Consider the following 19651-nt stretch of genomic DNA (forward strand, 5'->3'; position numbering starts at 1 on the left):
ATTGTTTATAGCAGGGAAAATTGGAAGCAACCTAGAGTCTGGATCCCCTGTGGTACCTATTTATAATGCATTGGTATGAACCATTAAACTTAATGCTGCAGAACGGAGGATGGGGATGGTTGCCTGGGGCACGGGGAGAGAATTACTTTTCATTAGACCCTTTTGTAACTTTTGCATCTTGTACCGTGTTCAAAGGTAATAATATATATATATTAAAGATTTTATTTATTTATTCATGAGACACACACACACACACGCAGAAAGAAGCAGGCTCCATGCAGGAAGCCCGATGTGGGATTTGATCCCGGGACTCCAAGATCACGCCCTGGGCCAAAGGCAGGGGCTAAACCGCTGAGCCACCCAGGGATGTCCCCAAAGCTAATAATATTTTTTTAAATATTTTTTTTCAATTTTTTTTTTATTTATTTATGATAGTCACAGAGAGAGAGAGAGAGAGAGAGGCAGAGACACAGGCTGAGGGAGAAGCAGGCTCCATGCACCGGGAGCCCGATGTGGGATTCGATCCCGGGTCTCCAGGATCGCGCCCTGGGCCAAAGGCAGGCGCCAAACCGCTGCGCCACCCAGGGATCCCTTAAATAAGAAAAAAAATTTTAATAAGAAATTATTCCTGGAGAAATACTCAATGCTGCCAGGGTTCACGACTTATTGTTTTGTGAAAAAAGTTAATTTGTCAGATGGTATCTCGTTTCACATTTGCCTAGAAAAAAGACGGGTCAGGAGTACAACAAAGTATTAGTAGTAACTGTTCATCGGTGGGATTTATGTTGTTTTATTTTCTCCTCTCGGCTCTTCGAGATTTTGGTAAGGTCCTACATTAACCAGAGTTTTGTTTTGGTTTAGTTTGGTTTATTGGCTATTAGAATTAAAGTTATTAACAAAAACTACAAGTCCCGGCAGACATCGTGCCCCCAGCTTCGAAGATCGGTCTTCTATGGGCTCAATGATCTCTGGGATTCGTAGTCCAGCAGCAAGAGCAAGGCGGGACGCGCAGTACCGGCACAGATGACAGAGGAGGAACCACCGCCCTTTCGACCAATGGACAGTGGGGGCCAGCCCTGAGTGGCGCTCGCAGAACCAATGGGTGAGCTGCCCAGCCTGAGTGACGTGTTCTCCAGCCTACGGCCAGCCCGTGAGGGCGGGGCGGTGAGCGGCGGCCGTAGTGAGAACCATGGGAGGCGGCTGGTGGTGGGCTCGGGCTGCCCGACTGGCCCGGCTCCGCTTCCGGGGGGCGCTGCTGCCGCCTCCGCGGCCCCGGAGCGGGGGCGCCCGGGGGTCCTTCGCCCCCGGCCACGGCCCCCGCGCTGGGGCTTCGCCGCCCCCCGTGTCCGAGCTGGACCGTGCGGACGCCTGGCTCCTCCGGAAGGCGCACGAGACAGGTCTGAGGCTGGGGTCGGCCCCGATGGGAGAGGGGGTCCCGGATAGCCGAGCTGCCGACGCGCGCGAGCGGGGGGTGGGGGCGGGGCTCCTGCTGGAAACTGGGCCGGGGCTCCGGAGCGAGAAGGGCTTCCGTATAAGCGCAGGGAAGCGCTTGCTGCAAGAGCGCAGTCTGTCCGCAATTCTTTGCGGGCTTGCGGATGGGACGGTGTGTGCAGTTAGCGGGGTGCAGTAGGGATCGGAGCGGTCGGTCGGGCTAGGACAGGCCGCCTTATAAAATTGCACTGCCTGGGCGAGAGGGGCGTCCGGAGAGGGCTGCGGGCAGGGGAGTTGCCAGCTAGAGGGGTCCGCGCTGGACGAGCCAGTTCAGCTTGAAGAGGAGACCACTCTGCATTAGGCGGGAGCGTGGATCCCCACCGAAGAGGGGGCGAGCTCCGGATTGGAGGGAGGAACAACCAATAAAAGAAAAGCTCTGGGCTGATTGGAGGGCCAGGTGATCCAGGCTGCCGGGGGCGGGGCCTCCCATGCGGAGAGGGTAGATAGAGGATGGAGTGGAGGGTGTGGGGTTTGTAACCCCGACTAGTCCGTTAGCGCCCCACAAGGGCCTTGAATGGATGTAAGTGACATCTAGGAAGGACCGACGCGGTAGCAGATAGTTGGCGTTGGAGGAAAACTGAAGGGGGAAGCTGGAGAGAGACCGGAAGAGTTCGTCCCGGAGCGGGGATATACCTGTATGGGGCGGGGGGTGTTGACCAGGATGACCACTGGGGATCTGCCAGTCTGTCCAGGGGTCTAGGTCCTGCAATTCTGGTTCTAGATTCCCCTCCACATTCTTCAGAGTGACTTGAATCTTTGGTGCTGCGGAGTTTGAGGGAGAGGGCTCAGAGATGGATGGGAGCCAGACAGTTGGGGGTGGGGGGATAAGGTTAGGTGGAGGGCCGCCAGGACTAGGCGGGGATTTAGGGTGGGATAACTGTCCGGGCAGATGGGGCTGGAGGCAGGGTTTGGGCTGATACAATTTGGTCCCCCCACCCCCTCTTCCTGTAGCCTTCCTCTCCTGGTTCCGCAATGGCCTCCTGGCATCAGGCATCGGGGTCATCTCCTTCATGCAGAGTGACATGGGTCGGGAAGCTGCCTACGGTGAGTACAGACCCCCACTCTCGCCCCGTGGCCCTGGGTTGGCCGTGGGTCTTTGCCCCTCCCATCTGACTTCTCAACAAAGATGAGGGTCCCATCGGAGCCCCTCATGCTGGCCCAGCCCCAGACTGGCTTGGCTGCTACTGCCACCCCTCTGACCCTCTCAGACCAGCTCCCCACTCCTCCTTTGGTCCTGTATGCCACCTCCACCTCCTAGACATCCCCTCTGACCCCTTCTCATGCCCCTGAGCTTGGCTCTGTACTGACCCCTACCCTGACCTTGAGTTTGCCCCATCGGTTAACTTCATCTGGGTCTCCTGACCCACCTCCGTCCCTGGGTCATCTGGCTCCCAGACTCCAGACTCCAGCCACCCCACTGCAGCCCCAGCCTCCAGCCACCCCACTGCAGCCCCAGCCCCGTCCCTTCTGTTGACTGTGGCCCCTCTGCCCTGTCTCCGCACAGGCTTCTTCCTGCTGGGCGGCCTGTGCGTGGTGTGGGGTGGCTCCTCCTACGTGGTGGGCCTGGCGGCGCTGCGAGGACCCATGCAGCTGTCATTGGGGGGCGCGGCAGCCAGCGTGGGGGCCGTGCTGGCTGTAGGCCTGCTGTGGGCTTGTGCTGTCGGCCTTTACATGGGCCAACTGGAGCTGGATGTGGAACTGGTGCCCGAGGACGATGGGACAGCCGCTGCTGAAGGCCCCGATGAAGCAGGCCGGCCACCGCCAGAGTGAGCAGCTGGGCCACGGGGAATGGCCGGGCGCTGGACGGCCAGGGGGTGGCCCGAGGACCGGGACATTAAAACCTGACCCTTTGCTCGCCTCATGTTCTGAGTGGTGGTTCCTGCGACGGAGAGGGCGGGCATGGGAGCCAGCTGTGGCAGCCGGAGGTGACCAAGGAGGGTAACAAAAAGGAGAGAGGAGCCCCAAGGCCCCTGGAGACCGAGCCACAGAGGGGGAGATGGTGTTTAATTTCCTGGGATGGCGTACAGGACTGAGAGCCTCATCGCAGTGCCCTCGGGGCGCCACCTGTCCCTCAGGGTCTGGCTCTGTAGGCAGCTCTGGAGTCCTCAGTCCCCCTTCCGCTGCACCCTGGTGCCTGTGGGCCCCGGGTATGACAGGCCCAGGGTCGGGTAGAAGGCCTCGGGGAGGGTGGGGCCCGGGCCCAGCCTCTGGAGGTGTGGGTACATGAGGCCCAGCTCCGCAGGACCGTAGCGGATGGCGCCGGGGGTGCACAGGCCCCGCACGACGGGGGGCAGGAAGCTGGCATGGAGGAGGGAAGGTGGGGGGTCTCCGGGAGGCCCCAGGCCCCAGGGCCGCACCAGGTCCTGCTTCAGGGCCCCTGCCCGGATAACAGAAGTGAACTCAGGCCTCGGCAGGGCTGGGTGGCTGGATGGCTCCTCGTCTCCACTGTCCTCTGGGTCTTTAGCCTCCCCTGGGCCAGGCTCCACTTTGATGCGTTTGCCCCGGCTCCGGGGAGCCTCATCCTTGTCTAGCGGGGCAGCTTGCTTCCCTTCTGCTGGAGGCTCTGGCTCTGGAAAAGGGAGACATGAAGGGCGCTGGTGTGTGCGTCCCCAGCCCCCACTCTTCCCAGCTGTAGAATGAAGCTGAGTTCAGTGGTCTAGACCTGTGGGTCTCAGCTGGGAACATTTTGTCCCATAGGGGCACATGTGACAGTCTGGAGACATATTTGGTTGCCACAACTAGGGTGGAGGGTGCTCCTGGCATCTAGTGGGTGGAGGCTGGGGATTCTGTGAAACACCCTACAATGCACAGGACAGCCCCCAAAGCTAAGGATGATTTGGCCTTAGATATCAGTAGAGGGGAGACTGACAGACCCTGGTCTAGACCCTTGCTGTCCAACAGAACTTTCCTCGATGACGTTCCATATCTGCGTGATCCAGCTCATTAGCCACTGGCCACATGAGGCTACTGAGCCTTACAATGCGGCATGGGTGACTGAGAAACTGAATCTTCCATTTTTAATTGAATGTAAGTGATCACACGTGGCTAATGTGGCTTCCAGACTAGAGAGCTCATGCCCCAGAGGCCCCTTGGAGCTTCCTGGGGTGAGGTGGGAGGTGGGGCTCACCTGTGGGCTCTGGCTCTGGGCTGGATATGTCCTCACAGGCCACGCTGGCTGGAAGCTGGAAGGCATCCAGGGGGGTCTGGCCACCCTCGGCTTGGCTGGGGACAGGACAGGTGGGATAGAACCCCCACCCCATTGTACTTAGGGCTCATCACTGGAACCCCGGACTCCAACCTGGGGTCTAGCCCAGCTTAGTCCTATCTCCATAGGCCCCCGCCCTATCTCAGCCCGGCCCCCGCCCCCAGATGTCGCCATCTAGGTATCTCCTGGGCACCTCATGCTCATCTCCCCTGAGCATCTTCCTTTCAGACCACTGCTACCCTCAGAGGCTGGAACCCAGGCCTGGCAAAGCCAGAGATGTGGGTGGCAGCAGATGGCCACCTCCCCTCCTCCACCTGCACTGCCTGGCATTTCCCGGAGCCACCCCAGCCTCTTCCCTGGGCTCCCGGCCCTGGTCCTGTTCTTCAGACCTCCCACTTCATGCATCTTTCCACAAAGCAGATGTGACTGTGACCCTCTCCAGCCTTAAGCCCTGCCATGGCTTCCCCGTGCCCCGGAATCAGGCCCAGACCCTTTGCCTGGGGCAGAAGCCACCTCAAAGCTGTGTCTTCACTCCTCTCTGCCCTCTGCAAGCAAGGTCACACCACCTGAAGGTCTTTCCTCTCACTGTCCCCCTGTCCCCTTCCTGTTTTTCAAACCCTCTGGGCTTGGCCTCTTCAAGAAACCTACCACCACCACTAAGCTGGGGAGAGACAGCAGAGTCTTGTGGAGGGGTTCTGAGGCCCCTGTGGGCCGGGCGGGGTACAGCCCTCACCTGAGCACATAGCTGACCCAGAGCACGTGGCGCTCCCCGGGGCTCTTCCCACTCACAGCCACGGTGGCCACGGACTGCAGCCACACGAAGCCCCCAGCCCGTTGCAGCCAGCGGTAGTAACCGGTCATCACCTGCCCCTTGTCCAGCACTGGGCCCAGCCCAGGGATGAGCCGAGACAGTCAGAGAGAGACAGATACAGAAAGAGATGGAGAGACAGGGGCACAGAGAGGGTGGCGGTAGGGAGGAGATGGACAGAGACCGAGTCAGAAGGACCAAGTGCTAACCTGGCATGGAGACCTTCTAGATTTCTAAGGGTGGGTCAGAGAGACACCACGGTCCCTTTACTCCCACCCCACGTCTGAGCTGTGGCTCAGGGTGCAGGGCATGGGGGTGCTGGGAGGCGGGGTTTCTCACGGTCCAGGTGGCTCTGGCGGATCCTGGCTGCATCCTGTCCATGGACAAACTGGTAGCAGCTGCGACCCACGAGCTCTGAGGGCCCCAGGTCCATGTGATCGCTGACTCTGAGGACAGCGGGCGACAGAGAGAGGTGAGAAGGGGTCTGAAATCACGGGGAGGAGGAAAAAAGGCAGGGTTGGTTCTGGAATCACCAGGGTACAAAACCTGGCTCTGGGGTGGTCTGGGCCTCAGTTTAACCCTGGGTCAAATGGGTTAAATACCAGTGTCCCTCCTGGGGTGACTACGGGCATTCACCACTCCCGGGTGTGGGGTGGCCCCGGGCACTCCGAAGGCGCTCAGAGCGTGGGGACGATCTCACTATTTAATTTCCCCACTGCACGGTGCAGGAGACAGTGGAGAGGAGAGGCGGGAGGCCGAGGGGGTCGGGAGGGGCGGGGCTCTGCAGCAGGGGGCCCCCGCAAGCCCCGCCCCCAGCACGACCACGCCCCTCCCGCAGGCCCCGCCCCGGCCCCGCCTTCCAGTACCTCCGCCGCTCTTCCGCCCCCGGGGCTCCCCAGCGCCCCAGCTCTCCCGCGTGGCCCCAGCCGCCCGCCTCGGCCCCCAACCCCGGTACCTGCTCTCACAAGCAAGGATGGTGAGACCCAGGCTGAGACGGAAGACGATCATGTGTCCGTGTAGTGGCAGCTCGGCCAGTGGGGCGGGGGGCAAGGTGTGGCCCAGAGCCACAAGGCCCAGGGAGCGGGCCCGAAGGCGCCCCGTCACGTGGATGACCTGCAGGCGGCAGGCGGGGTTGGAGGAGGGGGGCCCGTCACCCACAGGTGCCCGGGCACGAGGCCATGGCTGGCTGGCATGCGGGAGCTCCCCCCAGGTGGGCGAGGGGACTCGGGCGCCAGGAGCCGGGGCCAGGGAGCCCACACGCACCTTGTACCCCGAGGCCTTGACGTGCAGCCCCCTCTTGGTGAGGGTGGATTTCATGCGGATGAAGAAGGAGCGCTCCTGGACCCGGGAGAAGGGAGGCGCCTCCGCGGCGCTGGCCTCTGGGAGGGGAGAGTGAGGAGGGTTATGGGGTCCTGCGGGAGAAACCACACGCCCCCCTAGCCCCTGGACAGCTGGCCAGACAGCGTCATGGCCACGGCCTACGGTCATACACTGAAGTCGTATACCAACCTCCCTCTAAGTGGCAGCCAGCTGGGTCTTTCTAAAGCTCAGATACGACCCTGTCCCTCCCTGCCCTGAAACTGCCATGGCTCCCTAGGACCCTTGGGATAAAGCCCAGCTCCTCACATCGGCCTAAAACTTGGGCAAGAACTGCCTCCCGCTGACCCCATCTCTAGCTACAAACTCCAGGACCCAGGTGAGACAGAGCCTCCTCCAGGAAGCCCTCCCTGACCTCCAGGCTGGGTGAGCCGTCCCTCTGGGGTCTCCCACTCCAGCCCTGACCACTCGGGATCATCATTTGCTGGGGACTAGTCTTCACCACCTGGACTGTCATTGTTGTGTCCCCAGCCCTCTCCAGCACAGAGCAGGGGCTCAGGGTAGAGAAACAAGACCCACAACTACAGGTTGGTCTATAAACCCGGTGACAGCCTTCTAACAGCTGACACCCAGACAAACCTGGGCCTCAGTCTTTGGTGCAACTGTAATCACACTCCCCAGTGGACCCCGTGGGTGTCACAAACATCTCCCAAGCTTGCAAGCACTGCTGAGAGCTCAGATGTTTTTGGTGTGAAGCAAACCCAATATGAGAAAATCCTACTCATAGGGAAGTTAACCTCGAGTCCCCCAACATCATAGAACTAAAAGAAACTTCCAGGGTAATCTCCCGGCACCCTCCTTCGCCAACACGGAGTGGAATATTCCACTGGAGAGAAGGCCTGGAAGCACAGATGCTGGAGCCAGACAAACCTGGGCTGGAGTCCAGATCAACCACTTACAGCTGTGTGACCTGGGGCAGTTAACTTAACCTCTCTGTGCTGGGCCTCAGTTTCCACCTCTGCAAAATGAAGACAGTGATAGCTCCTGCTTGTGGGGTTGTGATTAGGATTCAATGCAGTTACACACTTAAGGCACAGCACGCGTGAACTCCAATGAGCCATGCATTGTTTTCTTATTGCCAGAGCTGGGTTCCATCTGGAACCCCCAGGCACCCATCCCCACTTGGTGGCCAGAAGGGTCTTTCTGAAACTCAAATCCTGGGGAGCCAGGCAATCCTTGGCAGCCTAGGCAATTATAGGGAGCCGAGCCTTGTTGCTTCGGTTTAGACTCTGATTCATTTTACAAAAATGTGCTTTGCAGCTTGAAGGAGAGTGGTTTTTGTTGAAAGCCGGCATGGCTGGGGTACCAGGTGTCCCTTGATCTACCCTCAGGCCCTTGGAATTACCGATCTCAGGGGTATCCGCAAGCGAGGACGAAGACGAGGAGGAGGAAGAGGAGGGCACGGAGGGCGGGGTGGGAGGCCCGGGGGTGGGGGTCCGGAGGCCCAATTGTTCCAGCACCTCCGAGTGGTCCCCGGGGTGGATGTAGTCGAAGACGCTGCTACCCGTCAGCTCCACCTGCCGGCGGAAGAGGGGACCGCAGAGGGCTGGTGAGATGCGCGCGCAGCCACTCGCCCGCGGTTTAGCCTCCGGCCCACTCGCCTAGGTTGCAGGCGCCCTTCGTGCCAGTTCTACGTTATTAGAATTTCTTTTTAACTTTTTCAGAGGAGATACACACTTAAGCTCTTCTTATGCCTTCTCACGTCAAATCCGGTGATCATTAAGGATTTTCTGCACCTGCTTACTCCGTTAGGGAGCTGCGTGGCCGATTGTCATAGCCTCCATTTGGCCCCAAATGAACCACAGGATGTCCCAGCAGGGATGGAAATCAGGACACAAGCAGTGGAATGGTTTTCGAACTCTTTAGAGAGTTAGAGCTTTTTAGTCAGACTGCCTACCATTCAATTCACCCGCAAATCTCTCAAAGCAGTCCTCCTTTGTACCACACCTCCCCCAGTCCAGGTCCCCATCACTCCCACCCCCACCCCAGCTGTGTTCCTGCCCCAGAGTCCTCCCTATTCTTTTGGCCTTTAGTTTCCATTCAAATACCCCTGCTAAGTTACTTCTCTGACCATGGCCCCCCTCCTCTCAGAAACCTCCCAGAGCTCCCACTGCCCCGGGCTTGAGATCCAGCGCTTCCCTCTGTCCCTCCTCCCTCTGAACTCCTCCTCATCGAACCCTTCCCTGCACCAGCTGCAAGTCTGTCCTCCCCTCTACCTCCCCTCCCCTCCTCTTGTCCACATTCCCCTACTTTCAGGGTCTTCTTCCCCCAGGCCTCTCCAACAACTCACCGAAAAGGTGCTCACAAAGGCCAAAACCAAGCGCTGGCTTTTCTAAATTTCCCATTTGCTCAAACCTTTGCAAAAGTGATGAGAGGATAGCGATTTGTCCTGAATGGGTTGGGAAGGCCTAAGATGCCACCAGGAGCCAGGCCCCCCAGGGATGGGGGTTCTCGGTTTCTGCCTGCCTGCCTTTTACCTTTCAATGCCAGCTGCAGGAGCTGGGGCAGAAGCAGCTGGCGGAAATAAAGACAAAACGCAAGCCAGTCCACTAAAGCGCCACAGAAAATCTTCCAAAGTTGGCAAAACCCAAGCCCTTCCAATACAAATTGCAGCAATTCTTCACAATTGTTAAGATAAAGGAAGTCTGGGTAAATACGGTGCATTTGGCAAACACTCATCGACAAACTGATCTTTCTGCTGCTCTGCCTTCTTCAAATTGACCTGTTATTTTAATAGCCACTCCCCTCTACCTGTAAGGTGGAGCTTTCTGGGGTTCCCCCAGGTGCACTTGGAGGACCATAGATCCAGTTCGCTTTTCTGGCTGGGATGGTGAGGCCAGGAGAGAGAAAGGGCATGCACGGGCCCGCAGGGGACACGGTGGCTGAGCCAGTGAGCCAATCCAGGCAGCCTGCAGCGGGCCCCTTACCTGCGAGAGGCCCAGATAAATGGAGACGGTCTCCGAGATGTAGAGGAACTTCCCTTCCTGGTTCAAGGCAAACACGAAGCCATCCAGGGACTAAAGTGGGGAGAAGTAGGGAGAGGAGGGCTGGGCATCTGTCTGTCCAGCAGGCAAGTGGTAAGAGATTCTGAAATCTGGATCTCCACCTCGGATGGATTAATTGGGGTGGGGAGGGGCTTCCGTGGTGGTGGGAAAGGACAGGCAGGAGGGGGAGCCCCTGGGGATGCTCCTGGGGGGATGGATGCTGGAGAACAGGGTGCTGCTCTCCGCAGGTGGCCACCAGGTGGCAGCAAGGAGCAGCAGGCAGGGAAAGGACCTCACCTGTAAGATGTGTCCACCCAGGTGCTGCTCAAAGACTTCGGAGACCAGCGCCATGGGCCCCCGGTGGCCTGGGGCTGGGGACAGAGGGAGGGGTGAGGCCGGGGCCTGTGGGTAGGCCCCCATTTGAGCCAGGCTACAGATCTCCCTCTCTCCTCCCCAGTCCTGTAGTCATCTTAGGGTACCGGGGGCCTGGGCCCTGTGTGTGTGTGGGGGGGACGACTTGGGCTTGTGGGGTGGGGTGGGAGGGGCGGAAAGAGGCTGAGATGCCACAGAGATAGGGAGACACCAGTGGATGCAGGGAGCCATCTATGCACTCATTCATTCAGAAAGTCTCCCTGAGCACCAGGTGTGCAGCAGGCCCTGTGCTAGGGACAAGGAGGTGCCCTGGACAGCCTACTCCTCCCCTGTGGAGGCACCCAGGCCGGGGGCAAGAAACTCACAAATACAGAATTATTTTATGTACCAGCACCAGGAAGGATTGAAAAAGTGGTGTGAAGTAAGATCCAAAGGATGGGAATGAGACTAGAGAGAGGTACAGAGAGCCAGAGAGAGAAAGACAGAAAAAAAGAAACAGATATGGAGACACAAAGACACCAAACAGACAAGCAGATGGAGAGACATACAGAGGAAGGAAATACAGAGGAATACAGAGAGACGGGCATTGCAACTCAATAGAAAAAAAAAAAAAAGAACAGGGGCACCAAGCTGGCTTAGTTGGTGGAGCGGGTGACTCTTGATCTCAGGGTCATGAGTTCAACCCCTGCATAGGGTGTAGAGATGACTTAAGATCTTTTTTTATTTTATTTTTTATTTATTTATGATAGTCACAGAGAGAGAGAGAGGCAGAGACACAGGCAGAGGGAGAAGCAGGCTCCATGCACCAGGAGCCTGACGTGGGATTTGATCCCGGGTCTCCAGGATCGCGCCCTGGGCCAAAGGCAGGCGCCAAACTGCTGCGCCACCCAGGGATCCCGATGACTTAAGATCTTAAAAAAAGGATGCCTGCATGTCTCAGCGGTTGGGTGCCTGCCTTCGGCTCAGGTCATGATCCTGGGATCCAGAATTGGGCTCCCTGAATGGAGCCTGCTTCTCCCTCTTCCTGTGTCTCTGCCTCTCTCTGTGTGTCTTTCATGAATAAATAAATAAAATCTTTTAAAAAATCTTAAAAAAACCAAACCCCAACGAGATATCACCTCACACCTACTAGGATGGCTAGAATTCAGAGAAATGTTGGGAGGATGTGGAGAAATCAGAACCCCTCTGCATTGCTGGTGAGACTGGAAAATGATGCGGCCACTCTGGAGAACAGTACGGAGGCTCCTCAATAAATCACGCATAGAATCACCTGCCACCCAACCCAGCAATTCCACTTCTAGGTATATACCCCCAAAGAACTGGGAACAGGTGTTCTAACAAATAGTTGTACACAGATGTTCACAGGAGCACGATTCCTAACAGCCAAAAGTGAAAACACGTCAAAGTCCATGACCTGACGGACAGATAAATAAATGTGCCATATTCATGCAATGGAATACTATTCAGCCAGGAAAATGAATGAAGCCAGGACACGTGCTCTGATGCAGCTGGACTCTGAAAACATTATGATGGGGCACCTGGCTGACTTAGTGGAGTGGGCAACTCATGGTATCAGGGACACGAGTTTGAGCCCCATGTTGAGCGTGGAGCCTACTTTTTTAAAAAGTGAAGACAGGGACGCCTGGATGGCTCAGCGGTTGAGCGTCTGCCTTCAGCCCAGGGTGTGACCCTGGAGACCCAGGATCAAATCCCAGGTCGGGCTCCCTGAAAGGAGCCTGCTTCTCCCTCTGCCTGTGTCTCTGCCTCTCTCTCGAATAAATAAAATATTTTTTTTTAAAGTGAAGACATGCAAGACACAAGAGACCACACACAGTGTGACTCTGTTTCTCTGAATTGTCCAGAGCACGCAAATCCATAGAGAGAGGAAGCAGGTTGGTGGTTGGGGGAGGGGGGTGTCTGGCAGGAGAGAGGGGGCATGGGGAGTGTCTGCTAATGTGGACTAGGTTTTTTGGGGGTGCGATGAAAATGTTCTGGAACCAGACAGAGTGGTGGTTGCACAACTCTGTGACTCTACGGTTTGCCACTGAATTGTACACTTTATTTTTATTTTATTGTTTAATTTGAGTGGGATCCATGGGGAGCCTATTGTAGAGCTTGAACTCACAACCCTGAGATCAAGACATGAGCTGAGATCAAGAGTTGGATGCATAATGGACTGAGCCACCCAGGTGCCCTTTGTACATTTTATGTTTTTTAAAGATGTTATTCATTTATTCGAGAGACACAGAAAGAGAGGCAGAGACACAGGCAGAGGGAGAAGCAGGCTCCCTGCGGGGAACCCGACGAGACTCGATCCCAGGACCCCGGGATCATGACCTGAGCCAAAGGCAGATGCTCAACCATTGAGCCACCCAGGTGTCCCCCCACCATACATTTTAAAATGCTGAACTCCATATTATATACATTTTACTGCCATTAAAAAAAAAGTTAAAAAAAAAGTTTTAAGGGGCACCTGGGTGGCTCAGTTGGCTATGCATCTGACTCCCAATTTCTGCTCAGGTCATGATCTCAGGGTGGTAAGATCGAGCTCTGCATGGGGCTCTGTGCTCAGAGGTGAGTCAGCTTGAGATTTCTCTCTTTCCCTCTCCCTCTGCTCCTCCCCTCCACCCTGCTCTTTCTTTCCCTCTCTCTAAAATGAATAAATCTTAAAAAGTTAATATTTTTTTACTTGTTCATGAGACACACACACACAGAGAGAGAGAGAGAGAGAGACAGAGACACAGGCAGAGGGAGAAGCAGGCTCCTTGCAGGGAGCCGGACGTGGGATTTGATCCTGGGTCTCCAGGGTCACACCTGGGCTGAAGGCTGCACTAAATCGCTGAGCCTCCTGGGCTGCCCAATCTTAAAAAGTATTTTAAAAGAGATAGGGACAGACATGTAGACACAGAGAAATTCAGACAGAGACAGACGAAGACAGAGATGAAGAGATGGAGAGAACAGAAAGGAGATGCCCAGAGAGACATCCAGAGAAAGACCATGACAGAAGGACATGGCAAATGAGACAGGGCAAAGAGGGACCCAGCCCCCTGACCCAGCAGCACCCCCTCAGGCAGGAGCAGAGGTGTCGGGTGAGGGTGGCTTAAGTCTGTTCCCACCCAGGACCCTCTCCCTGACCCTGCAGAGAACTGCCACCTCCCTCCCAAGGGGCCCTATGTCCGGAGAGGGGAGCCAGGGGACACAGTGACCTTGAAGGTCACCAGGTCTGGTGCCAAGCCCTCCCAGGCTGTGTGCCCTGGGCCCAGTCCCTTCACCTCTCTGTGCCTCAGTTTCCTCCTCTGTCAGGTGGCTTTGCAAAGAGCGCCGACCTCACCGGCTGCTCGGGCCCAGCGCCCGCCTGGCACACGGCAGGTGCTCCCAGATGCAGAGCCGGGATTAGTATTAATAGTGTGATTACTATTGTTATTTCCAGACCATCAAAACAGCAGGCGGCCAAGCCCCGCCCCGCCCCGCCCCCACCCCGGCCCTCGGCTCCAGCCCCGCCCCCGCCCCGCCCCCGGCCCCCTAGCGTCTTGGCCACGCCTCCTTCTCCCAGGAGCGCCTCCCGCTGTTCGCACCCTTTCCCCACCCCTGGCTGGAGCTCCAGGAACAATAAATGGGGGGGAGGGTGATGGGGACCCCTCCCCCGAGATGCAGCGCGAACCAGCCGGGTGACAGGCAGGAACAATGCCGCCTGCTAATTGTCGCAATTTTCCCCTGTCATTTTTGCTAATTCCTTCATTTTCCCGCTCACAGGATCAGCCCAGGTCAGACTGAACGGCTGCAATTAACAGCCTTAATGGGCACGTCGGGTGGGGGTGCGCAGGGGGAGGGCTCGCTGCTCCCCGGTTGGGACGGGAGCTTTGGGGTCGGTCCCCTCACTGACTGAGGCGTCTTATCCCTCCCTCCGCCTCCGCAAACCCAACTCCGTTCCCCCCCTCCTCCCCCCCTCCCCCGTTCCCCCCTCTCCCAGCAAATGCCTCAACTCCTCCCACCCCCAAATTCCCCTCTTCACTGCTCCCGGATCTGCCCCCTCCTCAAGCCCAAACCCCAACCATCACTCACTCATTCAACAAACATTTGCTGGTTGCTTATTGGAGCCTGTCTGCTGAGAACTGTCCCATTTGTCATCACCAAGCAGGGACAGAGGGGACAGGGGGAGAAGGCCGCTCCCAGGGCTCTGGGAGTCTGGTCACCTCCTAATCTTAGTTGGCCCCAGAGATGTTCCGTGTCTGGGGACAGGGAAGCCTCGCTCCCTGGGGGCAGGCCTGAGGCCTCTGCACTCACCTCCGCATGTGGCTCCCTGCTTCCACCCTCAGGACTGCCACCTAGGCCACCTCGGTCCCTCATCCGCTTGTCCCCCATCCCGCTCGGCTAACAGCCAACGTCCTCACCAAAGCCCACGAGGTCCTGCAGGACTTGGTCTCTGCCGTCCGCGCCCCCTGCCTCACCTACTCCTCTCTGGACTCCGAGGCCTCGCTGTGGCCTGCACTCAGCAAGCTGATTCCTGTCTGCCTCAGGGCCTTTGCACCTATTTCCTTGGCCTAATGTGCTTTTCTTCCAGCTTTCTTCGGGGCCTGCTTCCTCACCTCCTCCCAGTCTCAGCTCAAAGGTCCCTTCTTTTAAGGGGCTTCTGTCAAACCTCATGCCCTCACTCTGTTCCACAGTCACCCAATAAACACTTAGCCGGCCTTTGCCCCAGGCACTCTTCTGGACTCAGGGTACAAGGTGTCATGGGGGAGAGAGAATTAAGAAATAGTGTCGGGGTGCCTGGGTGGCTCAGTGGATTGAGTGTCTGCCTTGTGCTCAGGTCATGATCTTGGGGTCCTGGGATCGGGCCCCGCATCAGGCTCCCTGCTCAGTGGAGAGCCTGCTCCTGCTTCTCCCTTGCTTGTGCTCTGTGTCAAATAAATAAATAAATAAATAAACTCTTAAAAAAAAAAGTCAGATGACAATAGGTGCTTTGGAAAGAAATAAGACAGGAAAGGGAGACAGGGAGTGCTGAGGGCAGGGGTGCTCTCAGTTTTCAGGGTGGTCAGGGGTGGTTTCCTGAAAAGCTGACATTTGGAGGGAAGGGAGTTCCTGCAGGAGGGCACAGCAAGTGCAAAGGCCCTGAGGTGGGAACATGTTTTTCTGAATAACAGCAAGGTGGCCAGTGGGGGGTGGGGGCAGGGGGGGAGCTGAGGAGGTGAGAGGGGTAGAAAAATGAGATCAGAGGGATGGGAGGGGGGCAGAGGGCCTACCCAGAAGGGCTTGTAGGCCCACCCTGGAGGTCAGGGACTTTGTCTTGTTCCCTGGGGTGTCCCCAGGACGAGGCCTGGCACAGGGAAGGTTCAGCGGCTGGTGAATGAATGATGACCCCTGATACAGGATCCGGGCTGTCTCCTCCTGGACTCAGAGGTCCGGGGCTAGACTCCGGGGCACCTCAGCACATCAGTTGTGCTGTTCTATAGACATCAGCCCGGGGCCCAGAGAGAGGCGGGGGCTGCAAGGTCCGGGGAGACCTCCGAACAGGCCAAGCCTGGAGGCTCCGAAGGTGACCCCGGAAGCCAGTCTGCATCTCAGCTGGGCCCGGGCTCGGAGGATGGGACGCTGGGCAAACCAGCTTCACCTCTCTGGGGCTCAGTCTTCCACTTCTATAAAATGGGAATCAATGTTGCTTTCCTCCTGTTTTTGAGAGGATTAAGCGACTTTTGTGGTTTAGTTTTGGTTTGGGTTTGGGTTTTTTTGCGAGTTATTCGTAATAGTGCTCAAGAGTGCATTGGCTATCTTCGCTCTTCTAACTGAGCAGGACAGGGGAGCACCCTCCCCTTCAGAGAGGGGGAGGCACCCTGCCTTACTGACTAGCTGACACTGTCCTCAGTTTCCCTATGGAAGCAGGCACTCGGCCTCTTCCTGGGGGCTCTGTGGAGCAGGAGATGCCTCCAAATACCCACTTTCGGGGGATTTAGGAAGGAGTCCGCATAGTACCTCCATCACAGACTGTCCTGGCCCAGGCAGCAGGGGTGGGGGGGTAGGGGGTAGGGTGCTCCGAGGGGGTAGGAGGCAGGGGCGTTCATCAAGTCCACGGTGGGCCACCTCACTGCCCACCTCGCAGCCGTGTCCTCAGCAGGCTCCCGTCCCCTTCCAGCGCCCATCCAGGCAGTGGAAGGGGGGAGCTGGCCGCCGGAGGGGCTCTCTGGGCGCCCCCACCCTTCCTCTCTCCCCGCGCTCGGGACAATAGACAAGATGTTTATCCCCCGCCGGCGCACATGTTGTTCGCGGTAATGACAGTAATCAGCGGCGCTAATGCCGCATTCTCTCGGCGCCAGTCAATTCGCCTAATTACCGCCTGGGAAGCCGGATTATTTAAATTTAAATGGTGATTTATTGCGAGCTTAATCAATGCTATTTTCTCTCCCCCCTCCTCCCCTGGGACCGGGGCAGGAGGGGAATTGGAGCCCCTCCAACCTCGCCCTAAGGACACTGGTTCATCTTGGTGGGGAGTGTAGCCTGGGGTGCCCCGTCCCTGTCACCTGCGACCTCGGATTAACACGACTGTCTCCTCGTCGGGAGAGAAGCAATAATCCGTCAAACAGCGGTAATAACAGGAGCATAACACTTCTACGGATCTAGCAAGAATAAAGTTGAATTATAACAAAAGTGGGGGGCTAGCTGTGTGTACCCGTGTTGTACCTCATCCTACTTGTCCATGGTGCGGATTGCATTTCTCCACTTATGTCATTATTGGGTCTTGGCTACTGGGACGTCAGGGGCTGTATCCAACTTGTTTTCTGCGGGATCCCGAGGGCCCAGGACAGTAGCAGGCACACAGTAGCTGCTTACTGAACCACAGACCCCAACAGCCCTGCAAAGTAACCACTGACCCTCAGAGTCACTACGTGGTGGTGGCACCTGCTGTGCCAGCTACGTCCGGGGTGTCCACATACATTACTGGGTCGGTTTTCATCTCAGCCCTCTGGGCGTGCGAAGGGACTCTCATCAGGATTCCCATTTCACGGACAAGGGACAGAGAGGTAAGGCGGCCTGCCCGGGGGTCACATTGCTGGGGAGTGGCCCAGTGGGGACAGGGACCCAGGAGAGTCTTTCTGGAGCTGTCCATCTTACCTGCCACGTTATACTGTCTCCCTCCCGCTTTCCCAGACTGAGAATTCAGACTCCAGAGTCCTCGTGCTCCCCCTGGGTCCCCTCAAGCCTCAGTGAGGGGGGTTCTTGCCCATGAGTGGATGGGGAGGCCCAGGCTAGCCCCGCTCCGTCCCGCCCTGGGAGCTGCGGCCCTTCTTTGTGATAATAACGATTCGTCTCCCCTAATAAGAATAACAGCATGGAGCAGGGGTCGGATCCCTGGTGTTGGCGGCCCTCGGTGGGCCAGAACTCATGAAATCATCCCTGCCTCGCGCGCCCGTTTTGCAGATGAAAAGACTGAGGCTTGGAGAGTCAAAGCCTCCCGGGAGGGGCGCGCAAATGGTCCGGCTGACTCCCAACCGCGTGCTCCCTCCCTCTCGGCCAGGGGCCTGGGCGACGGCCTGCGGGCACCTCGCTCTCCCGCCCTCCGGCCGCCGGGGGGTGCACAGGGACCCTCGCCCCCCGCGCCTGCGCACTCACCCAGGCCGGCCGGTGGCCCCGTGGCCCGCAGTCCCCAGGGCGGCGCCCCGAGGGCGGCGAAGCGGCGCAGGCGGAGGTAGGTGACGCTGAGGCGCACGATGGACGCCTTGTCCAGCTGGCTCGAGATGGCTCCGGGCAGCGGGAGCAGCTTGGCCAGCTCGAAGAACTCCAGGTTCTCCTTTCCGCGCCGCGAGCGCGCCGCGTTCCGGGACTTCTCCTTGCGCTGCGCCTGCAGGCTGGGCGGGCGGCGCGGAGGGGGCGTCAGCCGGGCCCCGGGGCTCGCGGCGGGGCGGGGGGGGGGGAGCTGCGGCCTGGGGGGGCCCCGCCCTCGGGGCCTCGGAACCCGGCGGGACGTGGGAAGTGGATTCGACACCGGAGGTGGGGGCAGAACCCGCGCGTGAATTCTGCCCGGGGCCGTGCGGACAGAACCCGGGGTGTAAATAAATTCCGGGGGGAAGGAGGAGGAGTTGGAGGGGAGAAATGAAATGTTGGGCGTGAACTCGGAGGATGGGGGGGTAGGAGCAGAACACGGTGGGGGTTGTTTGTAGAACAAAGGTTGACACACTCGGGGTGAGAAATTCTAGCTCCAGAGGGCGGGGCGGCGGGCTGAGTGTGAATCCTCCCGGGCCGCCCTTGGGGGCGGGGCCACGGCCCTGGGGGCGGGGCTTTGCTCACCAGGGTCCGGGCGGGGCCTTGACCACCAGCCCCGGCAGAAAGTCCCACGGGACGCTGCGGCCGCGACCTGCCCCGCACTTGAGCTCGCCGCCGCCGCCGCCGCCGCCGGGGTAGGGGGCCGCCATCTCCGCGGGCCCGGCTCAGAGCAGCCGGCGGGCCTCGAGACCCGCGTCTCCCGCCGCCGAAAGGAGCCGGAGGCAGCGCTCGGTGCCCGAGGGGGGCCCCCGGGAGACCTGCGAGGGAAACTGAGGTCCGTGCGGGGCTCGGGGGTCCCAGCGAGGAGCCGGGGCTGGATGGTGCCTCAGTTTCCCCTCTCTGGAGGCCCCGGGACGGAGCCGGCTGTGCTCACCCTGCCCGGCCCCAGGCGGAGCTCGGGGCGAGGACGTGCTCCGCCGCCGCCGCCGCCGCCTCCCCCGCGCCGCCCGCCAGCGCGGCCGCCTCACGCCCGCGCCGGGCCGGCTCCCGCATACCAATAGGCGCACGCGGCGCGCATACGGATCCGACCGGCCCGCGCGCTGCGTGCCAAGCATGCCCAAGCCGGGCGGGCGGGGGGCAGGCGCCTCGCCGGGGCCCAGGCGAGCCCGGCTCCTGCCCCCAGAGCCCTCCGTCCCGGGGATCCGCTCTCCTGGCCCATCCCAGGAGTCCGTTTGCCCGCATCGGCGGTGCGCCCATTTCCCTGGCTGGGCTAAGGAGGTCAGGGTGGGGGGGGCAGAAGGCAGGGACCCCACCCCAGGCCCTGCCCGGGGACCACCCTCCGCAGCCCCTTGGGGTGTGGCCATGTGTCCGGGCCGCCAAATCTCCGCAACCACAACTTCCTTCCCGAAGACCCCGGCGTGCGAGCCACAGCCCCCGACGCAGTGGCCAGAGCATCAGCCAGAGGACGCCCGCAGGATGGACCCGACACCCGGGGCCCAGGTGTCCTGGTGTCTGGATCCTCCAGAACCAGCAACGTGTTCAGTTGGGTCTTCGTTCGTCCAGGACTAGGCATGAAGGATTCCCTCCCCCACCCCGCCCCCAGTAGCCAGGCCGCCCCCCAGCCTCCCCGACCAGGTGTCCAGATGCCCTAGACCTTGGTGTCCAGGTACCCAGCCCCCTATTTCCCCAGGACCCAGACATCCGTGTGCGCCTGCCCCCAAC

General features: G+C 59.0%; 2 protein-coding genes across 2 annotated transcripts; one reads left to right on the forward strand and one right to left on the reverse strand.

Annotated features, from left to right (window-relative positions):
* Positions 1-1174: 1174 nt before the first annotated feature.
* Positions 1175-3352, forward strand: TMEM160 (transmembrane protein 160). The gene is made up of 3 exons (XM_038528487.1): positions 1175-1397; positions 2443-2535; positions 2996-3352. Exons 1-3 carry the CDS (start codon positions 1190-1192, stop codon positions 3259-3261), a joined length of 567 nt encoding a protein of 188 aa, XP_038384415.1. The 5' UTR covers positions 1175-1189; the 3' UTR covers positions 3262-3352.
* A 124-nt stretch (positions 3353-3476) lies between these two features.
* Positions 3477-18639, reverse strand: NPAS1 (neuronal PAS domain protein 1). Its single transcript, XM_038528486.1, has 11 exons — positions 18515-18639; positions 17840-18075; positions 10163-10236; positions 9809-9898; positions 8227-8398; positions 6768-6883; positions 6460-6617; positions 5844-5950; positions 5430-5577; positions 4619-4713; positions 3477-4060 (listed from the first exon to the last, which is right to left on the reverse strand). Exons 1-11 carry the CDS (start codon positions 18637-18639, stop codon positions 3597-3599), a joined length of 1785 nt encoding a protein of 594 aa, XP_038384414.1. The 3' UTR covers positions 3477-3596.
* Between the last annotated feature and the right edge of the window lie 1012 nt (positions 18640-19651).

Source organism: Canis lupus, chromosome 1 (assembly GCF_011100685.1).
Source record: "Canis lupus familiaris isolate Mischka breed German Shepherd chromosome 1, alternate assembly UU_Cfam_GSD_1.0, whole genome shotgun sequence".
NCBI classification, from domain to species: Eukaryota; Metazoa; Chordata; class Mammalia; order Carnivora; family Canidae; genus Canis; species Canis lupus.

Excerpts from the sequence above, each read along its gene's own strand:
- TMEM160 (XM_038528487.1), top strand. The coding sequence starts at position 1,190 with ATGGGAGGCGGCTGGTGGTGGGCTCGGGCTGCCCGACTGGCCCGGCTC. Across the intron at positions 1,398-2,442 it reads CCGGAAGGCGCACGAGACAG|CCTTCCTCTCCTGGTTCCGC; the intron begins GTCTGAGGCTGG and ends CTCTTCCTGTAG. Across the intron at positions 2,536-2,995 it reads GGGTCGGGAAGCTGCCTACG|GCTTCTTCCTGCTGGGCGGC; the intron begins GTGAGTACAGAC and ends GTCTCCGCACAG.
- NPAS1 (XM_038528486.1), bottom strand. The coding sequence starts at position 18,639 with ATGGCGGCCCCCTACCCCGGCGGCGGCGGCGGCGGCGGCGAGCTCAAG. Across the intron at positions 10,237-17,839 it reads GGGGCCACCGGCCGGCCTGG|CCCCAGGCCACCGGGGGCCC; the intron begins GTGAGTGCGCAG and ends CTCTGTCCCCAG. Across the intron at positions 8,399-9,808 it reads TTTATCTGGGCCTCTCGCAG|GTGGAGCTGACGGGTAGCAG; the intron begins GTAAGGGGCCCG and ends TTCCGCCGGCAG.